At 50.7% G+C, this 23,184-nt stretch overlaps 1 protein-coding gene across 1 annotated transcript in view; it reads left to right on the plus strand.

Annotated features, from left to right (window-relative positions):
* spata18 (spermatogenesis associated 18) overlaps window positions 1–23,184 on the plus strand; it is a 210,914-nt gene that overhangs the window by 33,989 nt on the left and 153,741 nt on the right. The window contains exon 6 of the mRNA XM_072496752.1: window positions 19,932–20,066. Coding sequence (XP_072352853.1) covers window positions 19,932–20,066 — 135 coding nt within the window. The remainder of the gene's footprint in view (window positions 1–19,931; window positions 20,067–23,184) is intronic.

Consider the following 23,184-nt stretch of genomic DNA (forward strand, 5'->3'; position numbering starts at 1 on the left):
CCACTGCAACGTGCCCCTTTTTGCCGCACCCTTTGCAGAGGGCTGAGCGGCCGGGCAGTGCAGCCGGGGGTGTTTCATTTGCCCGCAAAAGTAGCAGCGGGGCCCCCCGGGTGATCTGGCGCTCTGGCAGCACAGGCCTGCGGTGGGTGGGGGGTGCCGGGGCGTCGGTCGCGGGGGGGGTCCACGGTGCCCAAGGGGCTGCCGCGCAGTCGGGGGCGTAGGCACGGGCGTTCTGTGATGCCACATCGACCGAGGCAGCGAGGGCCCGTGCCTCCTTGAGGCCTAGTGAGTCTCTTTCCAGCAATCGCTGGCGAATTTGGGACGAGAGCATACCTGCCACGAAAGCATCCCGAATTAGTAGCTCCATATGTTCATTAGCCGGAACCGGTGGGCAGTTGCAGTTTCTCCCCAGTATTAACAGAGCACTGTAGAATTCGTCCAGCGATTTCCCCAGGGATTTGCCGTCTCGTCGCGAGCTGGTGGCGTGCGTAGACCTGGTTGACGGCCGAACGTAGATTCCTCTTAGCATGGTGAGCGCCGCCTGGAAATCGTCCGCGTCCTCTATGAGAGTGTAGATTTCCGGGCACACCCTGGAATGCAGGACCTGCATTTTCTGGTCTTCTGTAGGTACGCAGGTGGCCGTTCGGAGGTATCCTTCAAAACATGCTAACCAGTGTTTAAAAGTGGCCGCTGAGTTTGCCGCGTGGGGGCTGATTCGCAGACACTCCGGAGTGATTCGGAGTTCCATGTCCTTTAAAGTTTGCGTAATAAATTGTAGCACAATCAATCACTCACGAGACGAGAAGAGATGGAGTCAGTCGATGGCTTTATTACGCAGACTTGTTCCCCAGCGGCACAGTTACAGAATGCGGCTGCTGGGATGACCCGGGCTCTTATACTCCACTTACTGGGTGGAGCCAGTAGGCGGCTGATCCAATCGGGACCCGGCGTCTATCCACCAATAGCCTCTCGGCATCACAGGGTACCGTAATACCCCGAATGCATACCACCACACCCAGCTCTTAACTTGTCCTACTGTTGGTGGAAGTATGTGGGTTCGCTGTGTATTTTGAGTTTGCTTCAGGATGACATATCTGATAATGGAAGATTGGAATCGAAACCCTCCATAGCAGACTTCATGATCCAACACCAGGGACCCAGGAAATTAGCATGTCACTGGGGCTAGAATTCTTCCCACAATTCTTTGGAGACTTGTACATGCCATTGATTTAACAACAGCAAAATACTGTGGATTCTGGAAATCTGAAATAATAACAGAAAATGCTGGAAAAACAAAGTGAACATTTCAAGTTGATAACCTTTCATATCAAAACTGGGAAAGTGTTAGAGATGCGTAACAGGTTTTAAACAAGTACAGAGGCAGGGGGAGGGTAGGAATGAAGAAAAGGGTAGGCCTGTGACAGAGTGGAAGGCAGGAGACATTACATTCCAAAAGGGATGATAGTCTAAGACAAAGGGGGCCTGGTCATGAGACAAGTAAAGAAATACAAGATGGATCTGAAGGAAGTGTAGATGAAAATAGCTGAATGATTAACAATAACTGCTGTCCCCCTCCCAAAAAATTGGAGCTTTGTGTATACTCTGAAATTTTTGCCTGAATTTGGAAGATTGCGAAGTGCCTGATCGAAAGATCAGCAGCTGTTTGTCCAGCTCCTGTTGAGCTTCATTAGAACAGTGAATGAGGTTGAGGACAGGGATCCGAGTGGGAGTAGGGAAGAGAACTAAAATGACAGGTGACCAGAACCTCAGTCACATTTATAGACTGAAACGGGATGTTCTGCAATGTGCTCCCCAAATCTGCGTTTGGTTTCCCTCATGTAGAAGAGAGGAGATCATAATGTGGGCAGTGAATTTGAAGGAAATACAAATAAGTCACTGTTTCACCTGGAAGGAGTGTGTGGCACTGGATGGTGTGAAGGGAAGAGGTGAAAGGGCAGGTATTGCATTTCCTGCACTTGCATGGAAAGGTGCTGTGGAGGGGTATTCGGGGTGACTGAGTAGTGGGCTAGGGTATTGCAGAGGGAATAATCCTTTCAGATTGTTGAAGGCTTATGTTCTTGTGAGGAGAAGATAAGTTTGGAGGCTTCATGTTAGAGGTGGCAGAAATGATTGAAGATGATCTACTGATTCTTGGAGGCTGAGAGGTGAGGACAAAGGGGAATCCTATCGTGGCTCTGGGAAGGAAGGGAAAGAACAGTGGCAGTAGTGTGGGCAATGGGGTCAACACAGTCAATGATCCTGCCAGTCATGGCAGAAAGAAATTCTTGATTGAGAGAAGGCAATGCAGCAATACACAAACTATCAGGTGACCCAGAAAATCATGGTGGAGGGGGAGTTGGCGGAATTGCGTCGCAGGGGGCCCAGCTGCCGGACTTCGTTATCGGACCTGCTCAAAATGGCAGCCCAATAGCGGGATTCATGGGAATATCTCGCAAACCCCGCCATGCAAAGATTTGCATGGCAAATGCTGTGAATCGCTTCCGGAGATTCATGACCATTCGCATAATGACCAATTCACCTCCGGTGGGCAAACATAGGCCGGGATTCTCCAGTACAGCGGCCAAGTTCTGACGCCAGCGTGAAAAGTGGCGCAAGCCACTCTGGCATCAACGGGCCACACCTGGCAGCTATCCACCCCTTCCCAGGGGGCTAGTACGGTGCTGGAATGGTCTCCGCAGCTCTGGCGCCCGAAAGCCGGTGCGCCACAGCCGGCGCGAGTTCGTGCATGCGCGCCACGGACGGCACGAGTTTGCGTGTGGGTTCCCATGTCCATGCCGGCCCCCGGGCAATATGGCGGAGCCCTACAGGGCCCCGGCGCAGAGGAACATAGGCCCCCACGGAACCAGCCCTCCCACCGATCGGTAGGTCCCGATCGCAGGCCAGGCCACCGTGGAGGCCCTCCCGGGGTTGAATCCCCCTCCCCCCCAACCAGGACCACCCCCGCAGACAGAACTCCGAGGCCCCGCCGGGTGGGATCATACTTAACCCACGCTGGCGGGACTCGGCCGAACTCAGCGGGCACTCGGCCTATCGAGGCCCGCAGAATCGCTGGGGGGGTCGCTTTCAATGGCCCCCTGCTGGCGCGGTGGCGATCCCGCAGGCGCCTGAAAGAATTAGGCACTGGAGAATCAGCCAGCCGGCTTCGGGGCGGAGTGGCGCGATTCTTGCGCCCCCCCGGGGATTGGTCGGAGAATCCCGGCCATAGTCTCCCAAACAGAATTCCGACCAATATTTACATGATGGAAATAGTAGCAATTTCTACAGTAACACAAGGGTCCTGAGTTTTGAAAATCTTTGACTGGATTCAAATCATCTTAAATGGCCAGAGTAAATGCCTGCCATGTCTACTGACTGGAAATTGCACTCACTCCAGATTAAGGACGGAAGCTATGCCCTGTTGCTGGCATTAAAGACAAAAATAAGGGTCTGGATTCTCCGTTTGAGAGACTAATGCCAGGACTGAATTGCCAGTGTTCTATGTGCACAATAGTGGTGCCAGTCCCTGAGAAATTCAGGACATCCTAATGGGCTAGCACCGGCACCACATGCAACTAGTGCAATTCCATTACATGCCGGCGTGTGATACGATGGGGTCAGGATAAGCACTGGAGAGCCTGACAAGCAGAAGCTGTATATAAGCACTCCCCACACACCCTCATCCCAGCCACGAAGATGGCACTGGTTGGGCTGAAGCACACCCATCCCATTGATAGGTCTGCTGGGGCCAGAGGATACCTCTGAGTTGCCCTGGGGAGGCTCCTATCCTATACAACCCGTGGCACTAAGATCTCAGTGAGCTGTTAGCGGCGTGCGCAGCTGGATGGCTGCCTTGCAGGCTGCGGCAATGGTGTTCCGTGCCTGTCCACCCCGGCCCACGGCCCACCGCCTGGCCGCGTCCCCGCTACTCCCCCCGGCCCTGGCAGAAGCCCCATAGCCAGCGGCACAACTGTCGGCACACTATAGTGAAGTTGGACACTTTCCGTACCCCTTATTTCTCCCTAAGCCGCCACGGCGCCTGTTTCCTGATTTTAAATACCACAAGTGAACCTCACCATCGATAATTCCTCCTGATGGAGCCAGAGCATCGCAGGGGGGGTGGAAATTGTCGGGTCTGGCCATTAATGAGTGTCGATTTTCGGCTGACCCGCGATTCTCCGCCCGAATGGAGAATCTAGCCCAAGGGGTCTCTTATTTAAGACCGAGAAGAGGAGAAATTACTTCTCCCAGAGGGGTCATTTGTCTTTAGAGTTCTGTTGCCCAGAGAGCAGCAGAGGCTGTGGCTGTAATTCTCCGGCCTCGTTGCACTCCCGCTCGAATGAAATGAGGCCAGAGAATAACGGGAGAGGCCAAAACAAGAACCGCGCCAGGCGCCAAACAGTTTGCGATGCAACCAGCCTGCTCCCCTAGGCGAAATTGTGATCTCATTGTAGCGTGGCGAAAAACCAATTATCACCACTTAAGCCCCACTTTCATACAATTAACGGGAGGGACCCCACATTCAGCGGCCTCCTGCCATTCAGCGGCCTCCCCAGCAAGTGGTCACGCTGGCGCCGATTAGGACTCCTTTTGGAAAATGTGAACCTGGCGGAAGAGCTTCTGCGGGGAACTGAGGAGTTGAGTAGCTATCTTTGCTCAGAGGCAAAGAGCCTGGGGTCGCTGGACTTGCCACTCCAGTGCTCGGCTGGAGGGGAGGGACCCTCCGCAGGTGTGGGCCGCCATGGGGGTGGGGGGGTGGGGGAGGTGTTGAGGGGGTAACTTTGAGTGGCACCACCATGCCAACCCCTTGATCGCATGTACCCTTTCTGGGGACAACCCTTGTCCCTGCCCGTCTGCCCTACCGACCACCTATAACCCCCACCGACTGCCAAGGCCTTACTAAGGAATTGGCAATCGTGGTTAAGTAAACACTTCACGCAACCCAAGTGGATTCCCGTGGGTGGGTGGGCCATGTAGCATGTGGGAATCATTACCTAGCATCCCAGTCAGATCGCAATGCCTGAACACTGCGGGAGGCAACACCACACACAGCAGTCAACATCTGAACACCCAGGTGATGGGACACAGCTCCTGGGACGTCTGCGACCAGAGGGAGGGCGAATGCAACCTGGAGGGGACCAGCGTCAGGTCCAGGTGACATTGTGAGCATGTTTCTGGGGTCTGGTCCTGGGGTCTTGTGCGGGGAGCCCGCAGTGGCTGGGAGTGCCTGGGAAGGGCCTTCTGCATGGGGGGGGGGTGGGGCATCAATGGGGGGATGGAGGGTCCCGGGCTGGGAGCAACCGCTGTTTGTCAGTCTAACACCCTCTCCCAATTCCTTACAGATATTGAAGGGGATGGACGGTATTTTGGATCCTGCAGAACTTGCCCTAGTGGTGCTGCTGCTAGGCCGGGTGGTCAGACGCCGGAGATGGCCGCAGTGTCTGCAGATGCTCGGTGTGGAGGTCCCTATGCAGGGCCCTGCCCCACACCCTGAGGCCAGGTGGAACCCAGAGGGGGAGTTCAGTGACGGCCCAGGGTGTACAGGCATCACTGGTTGTTTGAACAGATGATGGACAGTGCGGGCCACAGGCTCTGCCTCAACAAGGAGACGGTGCGGCACCTGTGCCATGCCGCTCCCGGTGGCCGTCAAGATCACCGCAGCTGTGAGGTTATACGCCTCGTGATCATTCCAGGGCTTGAGCGGGGACCTGTGTGGAATCTCGCAGGCCACAGCGCACTGGTGCTTTCAACACGTCACAAATGCCCTGTTTTACCAGGCGGAAAACTATATCAACTTTGACATGGACCAAACTGATGCACAATCAATTGGATAAAGACGAGAGTTGAATACAACTGAGTCTTTATTGCTCTAAGATGTGTGGCCTCCCACAGCAGCTGGCAAAATGGCTGCTGCATGGAGGACACACATATTTATACCCCGCCTACTGGGCGGAGCCAGCAGGCAGGGACTACCGTTGTACCTGTAGTACAGGTCCTACCATACATCACCTAATATAGGTGCAACAGTGGTTTACCACATTCACCCCCTGTTAAAATTGAGTCCGGCGGGGGTGGTGGAGAATTATATACAACAGCTGAATTTTACATGTACAATTTTTGTGAGAAAAAAAATGTCTTTTGAAGTCCAGTGGACCAGTTAGAGATTCAACCGGTCCGGGGCCTTGATGTGCCGCTGGGAGCGACGCAGTGATGGCGGTGATGCTGATGCTGGTCTGGTCTTCGGTGACTCCGGGAGCGTGCCAAAATCCTCTTCATCCTCGGGCATGGGCAGGGGGAGGACGGATGGCCCTGGGGGGGTTGCTGCTGGGAGTGCCGGGGGAGGGGAGGGTGGCGCCGGGACGGAGGGGTGTGTGTGTGTGGAACCTGCTGGTGCCAGGTCCCTGAGGGAGACAGTATCCTGGCGGCCATCAGGGTACACCACGTAGGCATACTGGGGGTTCGCATGGAGCACCTGCACCCTCTCCACCAACGGGTCCGCCTTGTGGATTCGCACATGCCCACGGAGAAGGATGGGTCCTGGAGCTGCGAGCCAAGTCGGGAGCGACACCCCGGATGTGGACTTCCTGGGGTCGTTCAGGGGGTATGTTGTTAGTGGCGGTGCACAGTAGTGACCGAATGAAGTGTAGTGCGTCAGGGAGGACCTCCTGCCAGTGGGAGGCCGGGAGGTTCCTGGACCGTAGGGCCAGTTGCACGGCCCTCCATACCATCCCGTTCTCCCTCTGTACCTGTCCGTTTCCCCGGGGGTTATAGCTGGTCGTCCTGCTGGAGGCGATACCCCTGCTGAGCAGGAACCGACGCAGCTCATCACTCATGAATGAGGATCCCCTGTCGCTGTGGATGTAGGTGGGGAAACCGAACAGAGCGAAGATTGTGTTGAGGGCTTTGATGACGGTGGCAGACGTCATGTCGGGGCATGGGATGGCGCAGGGGAATCTGGAGTACTCATCGACCACACTGAGAAAATACGTTTACGGTTGGTGGAGGGGAGGGGCCCTTTGAAATCCATGCTGAGGCGCTCAAAGGAGCGTGAGGCCTTCACCAGGCGCGCACGATCCAGCTGGTAGAAGTGTGGCTTGCACTCCGCACAGACCTGGCAGTCCCTGGTGATTGTCCGTACTTCCTCAACGGAGTAGGGCAGATTGCGGGCCTTTATAAAATGGTACAACCATGTGACTCCCGGGTGACAAAGGCTGTCGTGTAGGGCCCAGAGTCGGTCTACTTGTGCGCTGGCACGTGTACCTCGGGATAGGGCGTCTGGGGGCTTGTTGAGTTTGCCGGGCGATACAAAATCTCATAATTGTAGGTGGAGAGCTCGATCCTCCACCTCAAGATCTTATCATTCTTGATCTTGCCCCGCTGTGTGTTATTGAACATGAAAGCTACCGACCGTTGGTCAGTGAGGAGAGTGAATCACCTGCCGGCCAGGTAATGCCTCCAATGCCGCACAGCTTCAACGATAGCTTGGGCCTCTTTTATGACGGATGAGTGCCGAATTTCTGAGGCATGAAGGGTGCGGGAAAAGAATGCCACGTGTCTGCCTGCCTGGTTGAGGGTGGCGGCTAGGGCAATGTCTGATGTGTCGCTCTCCACTTGAAAGGGCAGCGTCTCGTCTACTGCGTGCATCCCGGCCTTGGCGATATCGGCTCTCATACGGGCGAAGGCCTGTTGAGCCTCGGCCATCAGGGGAAAATGGGTGGACTGCATTTAGATTTGCGAAGAGGGAAGGTGGATCGACCTTTAGGGTTGTGAGGCTGCACACAGTAAGGGGTGGTAGGGGCCCGCCGAATTTCAGGGTTAGGCTCTGGAGATTACACTGGAAGTCCAGGCCGAGTAGTAGGGCAGCGCAGAGATTCGGGAGGATGGAGAGGCGGAAGCCGCTGAATTCTACGCCCTGGACCGTGAGTGTGACCGCACAGTACCCCCGGAACGCCACGGAATGGGATCCGGAGGCCAGGGAGATTCTCTGATTGGCAGGGTCTACCGCGAGGGAGCAGCGCCTTACTGTATCTGGGTGGATGAAGCTTTCGGTGCTCCCGGAGTCCAGCAGGCAAGAGGTCACGGTGTCCATCGATTTTAACGCTGGTCGATGCGGTAGCCACATCGTGTGGACGAGACTGGTCGATGGTTACTGAGGCGAGTCGTGGTTGGTCGTCCCTGGTGTCGGATGGTGGGGTGCCCGGGGAGCAGGGGTCCTGGAACGCTGGCGGTGCCCATGTGCCTTGGGGGAGACAAGATGGCGGCACCTGAAGATCTTGGGGAGGACAAAATGGGTCGCACGTGGCGGGGGTTTAAAAAGATGGCGGCGCCCGTGGGCCACACGTGTTGCGCGGACGGAAAGATGGCGGCGCCCACTGGCCGCGCTTGGTCTGAGAGGGAGAAGATGGCGGCGCCCACTGGCGTGGTCCGGGGAGGTGAAGATAGCAGTGGCCATTGTCTGTAAACGTGGGGGGTGGGGGCGATAGCGGTGACCGCGCGGGCCTGGCACACCGCAGTGAAATGCCCCTTCTTACCGCAAGCCTTACAAAGGGCAGTGCGGGCCGGGCTGCGTTGGCGGGGGTGTTTCTGCTGGCCGTAAAAGTAACATCGGGGTCCCCCGAGGTTCCCTGGCTGACGCGTGGCGCAGGCGTATTGACTGGGTAAGGCCCCCGCTGGGGCGGCCGTCTGTGGGGTCCACGATGCGTAGGAGGGGTGGGCCGCGAGGCTGGGTGTGTAGGCCTGGATATTGCGCGAGGCGACCGTCATAGAGAGCGCTAGCTTCTTTGTCTCTGTGAGATCGAGCATGGCCCCCTCTAAAAGTCGCTGGCGTATGAGGTCCGACCCAATCCCCGTAACAAAAACGTCCCGCATAGGGAGGGTTGAATGTTCGGTGGCCGTAACCGCCTGACGGTCACAGTCCCGGACGAGTGGGATTAGGGCCCGCCAGAAATCTTCTATGGACTCACCAGGGAGTTGAGAGCGAGTGGCGAGTACGTGCCTGGCGAAGAGCATGTTCGTCTTCTGGGCGTAATTTTCTTTGAGTAGCGTCATGGCTTTGGCGTAGTTTGGCGCGTCCTGGATCGGGGAAAGACATTGGAGCTCAATCTCGAGTACAGTATCTGTATTTTCTGAGCCTTCGGAACAGAGTTTGGTGCCGAGTTGATGTACGCCTCTAAGCAAGCTAGCCAGTGCTGAAAGTCCTTTTTGGCGTCGCTTGATTGCAGATCCAGCTGCAGGCGATCTGGCTTGATACGGAGGTCCATTTTCTGAAAATCTTAGAGCAATAAATTGATGCACAATCAATTGGACAAAGACGAGAATTGAATACAATTGAGGCTTTATTGCTCTAAGGGGCGAGATTCTCCGACCCCCCGCCGGGTCGTAGAATCGCCGGGGGCTGGCGTGAATCCCGCCCCTGCCGGTTGCTGAATTCTCCGGCACCGGATATTCGGCGGGGGCGGGAATCGCGCCGCGCCGGTTGGCGGGCCCCCACCGGCGATTCTCTGGCCCGGATGGGCCGAAGTCCCACTGCTGGAATGCCTGTCCCGCCGGCGAGAATCAAACCACCTCTCTTATCGGCTGAACAAGGCGGCGCGGGCGGGCTCCGGGGTCCTGGGGTGGGGGCGCGGGGTGATCTGGCCCCGGGGGGTGCCCCCACGGTGGCCTGGCCCACGATCGGGGCCCACCGATCCGCGGGCGGGCCTGTGCCGTGGGGGCATTCTTTTCCTTCCGCCTTCGCCATGGTCTCCACCATGGCGGAGGCGGAAGAGACCGCCTCCACTGCGCATGCGCGGGGATGCCGTGAGCTGACGCTCCCACGCATGCGCCGCCCGACAAAGTCAGTTTCGCGCCAGCTGGCGGGGCACCAAAGGCCTTTCCCGCCAGCTGGCGGGGCGGAAATCAGTCCGGCGTGGGCCTAGCCCGTAAAGGTTAGGGCTCGACCCCTCAAGATGCGGAGACTTCCGCACCTTTGGGGCGGCGCGATGCCGGACTGATTTGCGCCGTCTTTGGCGCCGGTCGGCGGACATCGCGCCGATTGTGGAGAATCCCGCCCCAGATGTGTGGCTTCCCACAGCAGCTGGCGAAATAGCTGCTGCACGGAGGACACACATATATTTATACTCTGCCAACTGGGCGGAGCCAGCAGGCAGGGACTACCGTCGTACCTGTAGTCCAGGTCCTACCATACATCACCTAATATAGGTGCACCAGTGGTTTACCACACAAACCCAACAAGATGCCCGGGCAACAGGATTCTCCACCATCGGCGGAATGCCCCAGTGCTAGGACTGATAGACTGAAGCTGCATGACAGGCGGCAGCGGCGAGCGTCTGGCAAGCCCAGGGGGCCAGAGAGGCCCTCATACTCACCCACTTCACTTAGGACGTGGCCTGGTCCGTCATCAATACCTTATCCACCCCCCTCTCCCACACTCCCAAGATGTGTCACATCACTCCAGGGTGCTGCGACTGTGTCGGCCCCGTCAGCAGGTCAGTGTCGTGGGCAGAATGGTGATGATAACCCGTAGAGAGCTGAGCGCTGGAGTTCTTCAATCTGTGCCCTAGTCTGACCCCTGCCTGTCTGCTGAGTGCTCGCTCACACCCATCACCTGCACGCGGTGTGCCCTTGGGAGCGGCCATGCCTGGAGAGATGGGCCAAGGCTTCGTAGGATGGCTCGCATAGTGGATTAATAGATTAATAGATATACAGAGGCGTCATACTGGTTAGTGACAGAGGCGTCGTACTGGTTGTGCTCAAGGGATTTTACTGTGTCACAGGTGTCCAACAATTCTCCACTCTCCCGATGTTGATGCCCCACCCACCACCCACCCCTCGCCCGATGCACACGGTGATCCTCAAAGTGCTTTGCCTTTCTACCTCCACCACTAGGTGTGTCCCCAGGATGCACATTTGAGGTGGAGGCAACCACTTGCTTACCATGTCCCGTGGCCTTCCATACCCCTGGCGGGGCTTCCTCTGGGGCAGAGGGCTCCAGCGCACTTGTCGGCAGCACATGCAGAGCGGTGCCACCCTGTCCCGGGTGCTGACCCCGAGACGCGGCCTCAGAGGGATGGAACCCGGGGGAGCTGGTGGCCACCGTCGTCACTCCATGGCATGGGTTTGGGCTGGCATGCAGCGCATCTCCTCCCGCTAGATGCCCATAGGACCCGGGGATTCACTTCGGGATGGAGGGGCAGCTCGTTTGAGCTCCGGCTGTCCGTGCATCATCTGGCTCCAGACCTGGTGGCTCCCCGAAGTCTGCACCATAGTGTCAATGCCATCGGTGATGCCCCTCAGTGATTTAAGCGCCTCCGCAATGCCCACCAGCGACTGGGACAAGTTCCTCACCGCCTCGGCCATGCCCAACTGAGAGCGGGACATGTCCCGCAGCACCTCATCGAGATCAGCCTGGTATTGGGTAACACCCCACACAAATCAGACATTCAATGGGCAGCATGGTAGCACAAGTGGATAGCACTGGGCCAGGGTCCCAGGTTCGATTCCCTGCTGGGTGACTGCCTGTGCGGAGTCTGCGCGTTCTCTCCGTGTCTGCGTGGGTTTCCTCCGGGTGCTCCAGTTTCCTCCCACAGTCCAAAGATGTGCAGGGTAGGTGGACTGGCCATGCTAAATTACCCTTAGTGTCCAAAAGGTTATAAAGGGTTATTGGGTTGCAGGGATAGGTTGGAAGTGAGGGCTTAAGTGGGTCGGTGCAGACTCGATGGGCCGAATGCCCTCCTTCTGCACTGTATGTGCTATGTTCTGAGGCCCTCAGCCATGGCCGTCACGCAGCGCGCGCGCCTTGGACACCTTCACTCATGCTGCCGACGTTGTGCTCCAGGCTTTCCACTGCGGGCGCCACCCTAGCAGTGTTGGCCTCGCTGCCACACATTGCCGTCGACATCTCCTGCACCCGTAGCCTCTGGGACTCCTCTGGGACTCCTCCAAGGGGCTATGGATCTGCTGGAGTGTTGCTGACATCTTCCTCTGAATGTCCCAGCCGCTCCCTATTGTCTCCATCAGCTCCGGGTAAACCACGGGCTCAGCATCAGGCTGGGACCCAGCTGGTCCTGGGATCCAGCAACCCTCCAACTGCCTTCTTCACCACCCTGTCCACCTGCGACTCCATCTTCAAGGAGCTGTGAACCTGTACCCCTAGATCTCTTTGTTCTGTAACTCTCCCCAGCTCCCTACCATTAACTGACTAGGTCCTGCCCTGATTTGATCTACCAAAATGCATCACCTCACCGTGGTCAGGTCGGCGGGACTTCGACCCATCCGGCCGGGAGAATTCGGGCAGCCCCGGGGCCCATAGCGTCGCGCCGGTCCTCGCCATTCTCCGAGGCGGAAGGCGCGATTCGCGTCAGTGTGATTTTTTGGGGGCCGGAGTATTCGGCAGCTGGCGGGGGCTGGATTCACGCCGCCCCCCGGTGATTCTCCGGCTTGGGGGGGGGGGGTGTTGGGGGGGGGGGTGTTGGGGGGGGGGGGGGGAGGGGGGAATCAAATAACAGTTGACCCAGCACCGAGCCCTGAGGCACACTGCTGGTCACAGGCCTCCAGTTTGAAAATCCACCCTCCACGACCACCCTTTGACTTCGGTCGTCAAGCCAATTTGGAATCCAATTGGCTGCCTCGTCCTGGATTCCGTGAGATTTAACCTTCTGCAACAACCTACCATGCGGTACCTTGTCAAAGGCCTTGCTAAAGTCCAAATAGACTACGTCAACTGCACTGCCCTCATCTACCTCCTTGGTTACCCCTTCAAAAAACTCAATCAAATTGGTGAGACGTGACTTTCCCCTTACAAAGCCATGCTGACTTTCCCTAATTAGCCCTTGCCTGTCTAAATGCCTGTAGATCCTGTCCCTCAGAATACCTTCTAACAATTTACCCACTACAGAAGTAAGGCTATAACCAGTCTGTAGTTCTCAGGCTTATCCCTACAGTCATTCTTAAACAAGGGCACAACATTTGCTACCCTCCAATCTTCAGGCACCTCTCCTGTGCCTGTCAATGATTCAAATATCTCAGCTAGGGGACGGCAATTTCCTCCCTAGCCTCCCACAACTTCCTGGGATATATTTCCTCAGGTCCTGGGGATTTATCTATCTTGATGCGCTTTAATACCTCCGGACCTCCTTCTCTGTAAATGTACACTCCTCAAGACATCATTTTCTATTTCCCCAATTTCCCTAACATCCGTGCCTTTCTCAACAGTAAATCCTGACCAGAAATATTCATTTAGGACCTCTCCCATCCCGATCCGCACATAGATTACCTTGTTTATCCTTAAGAGGCCTTGCCCTCTCCCTAGTCACCCTTTTACCTTTTATGTATCTGTAAAAGCTCTTTGGATTTTTCTTTGCCTTATCTGCCAAGACAATCTCATGTCTCCTTTTTGCCCTCCTGATTTATCTCTGGATCTGCTATTGGATCAGTAATGTTTGGAGAGTCTAGTGACGTCAAGGCAAGAAGCACAATCTTTGTGCCCTTTACCTCTACTTTGTCTTTACCCTCGACTCCTTAGAATTGTCAGAGTGGCACCGCCAAGTTACCCGGGTGGCACCAACAATGCCAGGGCGCCACCCTGCCCGGAGGTCGACCACCCAGGGCCTTTGATCATCTGGGAGACCCCCCCCACCTCCCCCCCCCCAAGTGCCATTCGGCCTGGTCCCTGTTTGTGGTGACAAGTACTGAACGACACCCAGCTGGGGTCTCCTATTTCAGCATCTCCTGAAAGATGCTGGGTGGCTGTTAAATCCAGCTCGAGGGGAGTCCTCTCCTGGGATTTACCAGCTGAGTCGCTCCCCGGTTCCGGTGGGATGCGGCCGGCCGATCACGCCCAGAGAAAGAGAAGTAATGCTATGCCAGCTAATCCATTAAAGTTCTATCTGCATAAATAACACTGGAGCACTGGAAATTGTTGCCTATTGGCAACACAACTTTCCTGTTCACTAAGTATCGATTATTCTACATGAATATTTGTTATATTAAATTATTTCAAATATAGAAATTGTAAATAAGGATCAAAACTGATTATTGGAAGAAATAATTGAAAACTTTACATTTTATGGATGATGAGCATATATATATTGATACACAAGATACTGGGATTGTGTGCAACAGGTTGAATGGAGGAGTTTTTAACTATCAGTTACAATTCATGGGCGTCATTCTCCGACCCCCCGCCGGGTCGGAGAATGGCCGTTGGCCGCCGTGAATCCCGCCCCCTGACCCCGCCGAAGTCTCCGGTACCGGAGATTGGGCGGGGGCGGGAATCGGGCCGCGCCGGTTGGCGGGACCCCCCGCTCAATTCTCCGGCCCGGTTGGGCCGAAGTCCCGCCCAGAAATTGCCTGTCCCGCCGGCGTAAATCAAAGCTGGTATTTACCGGCGGGACCAGGCGGCGTGGGTGGGCTCCGGGGTCCTGGGGGGGGGCGTGGGGCGATCTGACCCCGGGGGGTGCCCCCACGGTGGCCTGGCCCGCGATCGGGGCCCACCGATCCACGGCCGGGCCTGTGCCGTGGGGGCACTCTTACCCTTCCGCCTCCACCACAGCCTCCACCATGGCGGAGGCGGAAGAGACTCTCCCCACTGCGCATGCGCGGGAAACTCGGCGGCCGCTGACTCTCCCGCGCATGCGCCGCATTTCCGCTCCAGCTGGCGGGGCAACAAACGCCATTTCCGCCAGCTGGCGGGGCGGAAATCCCTCCGGCGCCGGCCTAGCCCCTCAATGTTGAGGCTCGGCCCCCAAAGATGCAGAGCATTCCGCACCTTTGGGCAGGCGCGATGCCCGTCTGATTGGCGCCGTTTTTGACGCCAGTCGGCGGACATCGCGCCGTTGGGGGAGAACTTTGCCCCATATGTTTGTATTAATTTAACTGTCACTGTCATATTTTGAATAATTCCAATTTGAAGGTTATATTTACTCCATTGAGGATACATGCATTTTTAATGTATTAATGCATTAAACTGGGCCACATGGGTTAAGGTTTCATCTGAGAAGGAGGAAGCTGTATCAGAAAGTGAAAGTCGCCATAGTCTCAGAGGACCATAGGCTACTTTCCCCTTTTGAGAGAGAGTTGACTGGTGGTGATTTAACCTGAGGATCACCACATCTCAGCTGAGGGGCAAGGTTGAGAAGGTGGGGCCATCATGGATAACCTCATCTGCAACATGTACTAGCAGTCCAGTCAATTGAGCTAACTGACCAGCAAATAGTGATTGTGGTGGGAGAGTGGACCCTCCTTTAGCACATGTGAGGATAACAGGAGGAATTTGCTAAAAAGTATTTCAGAAAACGTTTTCACATTTAGCAATGTAGGCCGGGATCTCCTGCTCCCACCAGTGACGGGGATCGTCATGGGAGGAACCCGAACATTTGGAGAGTGGCCAGAAGTCCCTTTGGAAGTCCAGGCCACACTTTTCGTAAAGAGCTCCGACCTGTTCAAGATTAAATAAACCATTAATGAGATTTATAAGCAAACAATCTATCTTTGTTGGTTTATGTTTTGGGAAATGTTTTGTCATATAAATCTGAGTTTTTCTCCTGATTATGAGATGATGGGGTCGGCATTATTGGTTTTATATTGGGGTCGGCATTATTAGTTTTATATTGGGGTCGGCATTATTGGTTTTATATTGGGGTCGGCATTATTAGTTTTATATTGGGGTCGGCATTATTGGTTTTATATTGGGGTCGGTATTATTGGTTTTATATTGGGGTCAGCATTATAATTTTTATATTGGGGTCGGCATTATTGGTTTTATATTGGGGTCGGCATTATTGGTTTTATATTGGGGTCGGCATTATTGTTTTTATATTGGGGTCGGCATTATTGTTTTTATATTGGGGTCGGCATTATTGGTTTTATATTGGGGTCGGTATTATTGGTTTTATATTGGGGTCTGTTTCATTAGTTTTATATTGGGGTCGGCATTATTGGTTTTACATTGGGGTCGGCATTGATGGTTTTATATTGGGGTCGGCATTGATGGTTTTATATTGGGGTCGGTATTATTGGTTTTATATTGGGTCGGTATTATTAGTTTTATATTGGGATTGGCATTATTGGTTTTGTATTGGGGTCGGTATTATTATTTTTATATTGGTGTCGGAATTATTAATTTTATATTGGGCTCGGCATTATTGGTTTTCTATTGGGGTCGGCATTATTGGTTTTATATTGGGGTTGGTATTATTGGTTTTATATTGGGGTCAGCATTATAATTTTTATATTGGGGTCGGCATTATTAGTTTTATATTGGGGTCAGCATTATTGTTTTTATATTGGGGTCGGTATTATTGGTTTTATATTGGGGTCGGTATTATTAGTTTTATATTGGGATTGGCATTATTGGTTTTATATTGGGGTCGGCATTGATGGTTTTATATTGGGGTCGGCATTGATGGTTTTATATTGGGGTCGGTATTATTGGTTTTATATTGGGGTCGGTATTATTAGTTTTATATTGGGGTCGGCATTATTGGTTTTGTATTGGGGTCGGTATTATTATTTTTATATTGGTGTCGGAATTATTAATTTTATATTGGGCTCGGCATTATTGGTTTTCTATTGGGGTCGGCATTATTGGTTTTATATTGGGGTCGGCATTATTGGTTTTATATTGGGGTCGGTATTATTGGTTTTATATTGGGGTCGGCATTATTGGTTTTATATTGGGGTCGGTATTATTGGTTTTATATTGGGGTCGGTATTATTAGTTTTATATTGGGATTGGCATTATTAGTTTTATATTGGGGTCGGTATTATTGGTTTTATATTGGGGTCGGTATTATTGGTTTTATATTGGGGTCGGTATTATTGGTTTTATATTGGGGTCGGTATTATTGGTTTTATATTGGGGTCGGTATTATTGGTTTTATATTGGGGTCGGCATTATTGGTTTTATATTGGGGTCGGCATTATTGGTTTTCTATTGGGGTCGGCATTATTGGTTTTATATTGGGGTCGGTATTATTGGTTTTATATTGGGGTCGGCATTATTGGTTTTATATTGGGGTCGGTATTATTGGTTTTATATTGCGGTCGGCATTATTGGTTTTATATTGGGGTCGGTATTATTGGTTTTATATTGGGGTCGGCATTATTATTTTTATATTGGGGTCGGTATTATTGGTTTTATGGGGTCAGCATTATTGGTTTAATATTGGGGTCGGCATTGTTAATTTTATATTGGATTCGGCATTATTGGCTTTATTTTGGGATCGGCATTATTGGCTTTATTTTGGGCTCGGCATTATTGGTTTTATATTGGGGTCGGTATTATTGGTTTTATATTGGGGTCGGCATTACTGGTTTTATATTGGGATTGGCATTATTGGTTTTATATTGGGGTCGGTATTGGTTTTATATTGGGGTCGGTATTGGTTTTATATTGGGGTCGGCAGTATTGGTTTTATATTGGGGTCGGTATTATTGGTTTTATATTGGGGTCGGTGTTATTACTTTTATATTGGTGTCGGCAGTATTGGTTTTATATTGGGGTCGGCATTGATGGTTTTATATTAGGGTCAGTATTATTGGTTTTATATTGGGGTCGGTGTTATTATTTTTATATTGGTGTCGGCAGTATTGGTTTTATATTGGGGTCGGTATTGATGGTTTTATATTGGGGTCGGTATTATTGGTTTGATATTGGGGTCGTTATTGGTTTTATATTGGGATAGGCATTATCATTTTTACATTGGGGTCAGCATTATTGGTTTCATATTGGCGTCGGCATTATTGGTTTTATATTGGCGTCGGCATTATTGGTTTTATATTGGGGTCGGTATTATTAGTTTTATATTGTGGACGGCATTATTGGTTTTATCTTGGGGTCGGCATTATTGGTTTTATATTGGGGTCAGTATTATTGGTTTTATATTGGGGTCGGTATTATTATTTTTATATTTGGGTCAGCATTATTGGTTTTATATTGGGGTAGGCATTGATGGTTTTATATAGGGATTTGCATTATTGGTTTTATATTGGGGTCGGTATTATTGGTTTTATATTGGGGTCGGCATTATTGGTTTTTTATTGGGGTCGGTATTATTGGTTTTATATTGTGGTCGGCATTATTGGTTTTATATTGGGGTCGATATTATTGGTTTTATGTTGGGGTCGGCATTATTGGTTTTATATTGGGGTCGGCATTATTGGTTTTATATTTGGGTCGGCATTATTGGTTTTATATTGGGGTCGATATTATTGGTTTTATGTTGGGGTCGGCATTATTGGTTTTATATTGGGGTCGGCATTATTGGTTTTATATTGGGGTCGGTATTATTGGTTTTATATTGGGGTCGGCATTATTGGTTTTATATTGGGGTCGGTATTATTGGTTTTATATTGGGGTCGGCATTATTGGTTTTATATTGGGGTCGGTATTATTGGTTTTATATTGGGGTCGGTATTATTGGTTTTATATTGGGGTCGGCATTATTGGTTTTATATTGGGATTGGCATTATTGGTTTTATATTGGGGTCGGTATTATTGGTTTTATATTGGGATTGGCATTATTTGTTTTATATTGGGGTCTGTATTATTATTTTTATATTGGGGTCGGCATTATTGGTTTTATATTGGGGTCGGCATTATTGGTTTTATATTGGGGTCGGTATTATTGGTTTTATATTGGGATTGGCATTATTGGTTTTATATTGGGTTCGGTATTATTGGTTTTATATTGGGATTGGCATTATTTGTTTTATATTGGGGTCTGTATTATTATTTTTATATTGGGGTCGGCATTATTGGTTTTATATTGGGGTCGGCATTAATGGTTTTATATTGGGGTCGGTATTATTGGTTTTATATTGGGGTCGGCATTGATGGTTTTATATTGGGGTCGGCATTATTATTTTTATATTGGGGTCGGCATTATTGGTTTTATTTTGGGGTTGATATTATTGGTTTTATATTGGGGTCGGCATTATTGGTTTTATATTGGGGTCGGCATTATTGGTTTTATATTGGGATTTGCATTATTGGTTTTATATTGGGGTCGGCATTATTGATTTTATATTGGGGTCTGTATTATTGGTTTTATATTGGGGTCGGTATTATTGGTTTTATATTGGGATTTGCATTATTGGTTTTATATTGGGGTCGGCATTATTGGTTTTATATTGGGATTTGCATTATTGGTTTTATATTGGGGTCGGCATTATTGATTTTATATTGGGGTCTGTATTATTGGTTTTATATTGGGGTCGGTATTATTGGTTTTATATTGGGGTCGGTATTATTGGTTTTATATTGGGGTCGGCATTATTGGTTTTATATTGGGGTCGGTATTATTGGTTTTATATTGGGGTCGGTATTATTGGTTTTATATTGGGGTCTGTATTATTGGTTTTATATTGGGGTCGGTATTATTGTTTTTTTATGGGGGTAGGCATTATTTGCCGACTGGCCTGTGTGCAATGCGGGCTTGATGCATTTATAAATATTCCTTGAAAGAAAAATCTTGCCTGTCTTGTAAGAAAGTAGCAGCTGCACTTTACAGATCCTGTGCTGATGGGGTAGCTCTGTTGCCTCTGACGGCCAGTTTGCTTTGGTGGGTTTTCTAGATAGGAGCCTTTTCATAAAATTTCAGGAAGATGATGTGGGAGTCATGATATCACTTCTGTGTCATTTGTGCTCAATTTTACAGCTTCCTATTTGAAGACGTGCACGTCGAGGAAAGTGAGTTGGGCGAGACCTAGGATTATAGATGTGTAATTAAAATATATTCAAATAAAATATATTCTTTCAGATTTACATCATTTGCTGTGTTTTGCGTTTAAGATCTCGATCTCTTCTGCTATTTCTTGAAATCCCGCATGAATGTTAGGGAAATTCGTCCTATTGTATGTAAATATAGCCCTGTAGTCTGACATTTTTCTTATGACTTTGCATTTTGGAATAAGCTGTGCCCTGTGTTTCCTAGGCTGAGAGCAATTCGAGAGCAAGTGAGGTTTTATAAACAAAAGGTGGATTTGCTGGATGACTATGAGCGGCAGATCCGACAACTAAAGGATGAGGTCTCCTTCCTATCTGCAGAGAAATCCATGCTGCAGGAAAGGTATAACCCCTTCACCCCATCCTTTTCATTAAAAAAAACCTCCCATCTATCTTTAAAGGTTTTCCCTGATTGAGACTATTTTGGTGTGCGCAAAACAAAAAGGTGTTATTTCTTGCAATAGCTATTAAACCATGTAATTGAACGCACATATTTTATCATTCATGTAACAGGTAATTTGGAGGAGCTCTGTTTAAGAGTAAAAGCTATAATTTTATTTATTTTCCCCAACAATATATGTGCTGTGGACCCGTTTCTTCATGGCTTTGAATGTTATAAGTTGCTAGTTAGCAATGCAGCTAAGGCAGTGATTTTAGTTATCAGACACAAATTGGGCCGGTGGGCTGTTTAACGATTCTGCTTTACTTTCCCTCCGGATAGAGGAGAATCAGAAGTTTGAGGCAAATTGATCACAATTTAAACCCAGCACCAAAACAGTTCAATTCCCAGCAATGGCCTGATCGGTTGTGTTTAAAATTATCAGAAATGTCTTCTTCTTCAATGCCTCCAGATTACATACCTTGGAGTTGTAAGATGACTAATGTGGATTTTATATAATGGCTGTGATATCCAGAGCAATAATAATGGCAGTTATGTTGTCCCATTTGTTTTGGGAGTACTTTCAACCACTGCAAGGACCACCTGTTTTGGGTGGGTGGCGTTGGGGTGGGGGTGGGGGGGGGGGGTGGGGGGTAGCAAAAGCATTGGCTGTGTTTATGAGGAAAGTGGGAGGGGTGGAGCCCTAGTTCTTGCATCTGCGGGACTGGGAGACCTTGTTTTTTCGGATTGCTGTTTTGGGTAAATGGGTTCGTTAAGGGTAGGTAGTTGTCGTTGAATGTGTGGTGACTGCTGAATGTGGTCCTTTTTCCGGCAAAAGGAAGAGAGTTAGATGTGGAGAAGGGGTGGAGTAGAGCTACCTATTTGCAGTGTTGGAGAAGTTTGGGACGAAAGAGAAAATGCTGGAAAATCTCAGCAAGTCTGGCAGCATCTGTAGGGAGAGAAAAGAGCTAACATTTTGAGTCCGATGACTCTTTGTCAAAGCTTGAGAAGTTTGGGATTGGGCCTATGTTAGTGGCATGGGTAAATTTGTTGTATAAGAATCCGATGGCTTGTGTGCGAATGAATGCCTTGAATGCAAGGTACTTTCCGTTGCACGGGGAATGAGGTAGGGATTCCCCATGTCCCCTATTTTGTTTGCGGTGGAGATACAGCCCTTTGACATTGTGCTGAGCTACCTGGAAGGGGATAGTGGGTGGGTGGGTGTGTGTGTGTGGGGGGGGGGGGGGGCGCGGGGGTGGTGGTTGGTGGAGGACCACAGGGTGTCTCTGTTCGCGGATGATCTGTGAGGATGATGAAAGATAAGTGCAAGTTTCGGAAACCTTGGATAACGAGAGATATTGTGAGCCTTGTCAAAAAGAAGAAGGAAGCATCTGTAAGGGCTAGAAGGCTGGGAACAGCCAAAGCCCGTGAGGAATATAAGGAAAATAGGAAGGAACTTAAGCAAGGAGTCAGGAGAGCTAAAAGTCATTGGCAAACAGGATTAAGGAAAATCCCAAGGCTTTTTATACGTATATAAAAAGCAAGAGGGTAGCCAGGGAAAGGGTTGGCCCACTCAAGGACAGGGGAGGGAATCTATGTGTGGAGCCAGAGGATACTTTGCATCTGCATTCATCAAAGAGAAGGACTTGGTGGATGTTGAGTCTGGGGATGGGATAGTCTGGGTCACATTGAGATCCAAAAAGAGGGTGTTGGGCGTCTTGAAAAACACTATGGTAGATAAGTTCCCAGGGCCTGATGGGATGTACTCCAGAATACTGAGGGAGGCAAGAGAAGCAATTGCTGAGGCCTTGACAGAAATCTTTGTATCCTCACTGGCTACAGGTGATGTCCCAAAGGACTGGGGAATAGCCAATGCAGTTCCTTTGTTTAAGAAGGTAGCAAGGATAATACAAGAACTTACAGGCCGGTGAGCTTATGTCAGTGGTAGGGAAATTATTGGAGAGGATTCTTTGAGACAGGGTTTACTCCTATTTGGAAGCGAGAGGACGTATTAGCGAGAGGCAACATGGTTTTGTGAAGAGGACATCGTGTCTCACGAACCTGATTGTGTTTTTCGAGGAAGTGACGAAAATAATTGATGAAGGTAGGGCAGTGGATGTTGTCTACATGAACTTTAATAAGGCCTTTGACAAGGTCCTTCATGGCAGACTGGTACAAAAGGAGGTGAAGTCACACAGGATCAGAGATGAGCTGGCTAGATGGATACAGAACAAAGAACAGTACAGCACTGTAGCCACCTGGGTTGGCCACTTCCCGACTTTAAAATGGAGAACCGCAAAGACTGAAGGGAAATTCAGCCAACACAGGCAAAGACTAGCAAGTACAGCAATCATGTGTATTGAAACCTGTAAGAAACCAGACAGCACTGAAACCAGCAGCCATCTACATAGTAATGGGCAATTCCAAGGCACAATTGCAACAGTTAAGGTGAATAAAGCCAAGCCAGACTCCTCAGCACCAGCAGGAGCCAAGACAAAGGAAGGCCAACGGACACTTAGGGACAGCCCAGCGATCAGGGAACTCCAGTATTGGAGAAATCGATCCAAGTGATCGGGACGCAGTCCAATCACGTGGAACCAGGTACGGGGTCCGCCCTGAAGGGCGGGAAGCCCCTGGGGACTATAAAGTAAAGCCCCCAAGTTCAAATCGCCCTTCTTTGGCAGGGTCACTCAGCAACCTGAATCAACCCGTGAGAGTGATCTGTCCAAGCTGCCGCATCAACCAAGTAAGTCTCCAGTCAACGCTCGCTACGAGATAGGCGCTCCTAGCTACCAGTCCATACCAGCTTTTGAATCCTGCAGACTCAGGACCTGAACGAAAGGCCATTTGTTCCCCTGGCCTGGTGGGCCAGTCCAAAGCTAAGTATTGGCCTTTTAGTGATAGGAATAGTCTAGAAAGTAGAGTTTATGCATGAGCAGTGATTTACTGTGTGTAATAAATGTGTTTTGATTTGAATCTTACTAATTGATGTGTTGAGTTATTGATCATTACTTGAACTTGAACCTCGTGGCGGTATCATAAAGATACCTGGCGACTCTAGAACAAAGGTTAAACAAACAGA

Source organism: Scyliorhinus torazame, chromosome 3, assembly GCF_047496885.1.
Source record: "Scyliorhinus torazame isolate Kashiwa2021f chromosome 3, sScyTor2.1, whole genome shotgun sequence".
NCBI lineage: Eukaryota > Metazoa > Chordata > Chondrichthyes > Carcharhiniformes > Scyliorhinidae > Scyliorhinus > Scyliorhinus torazame.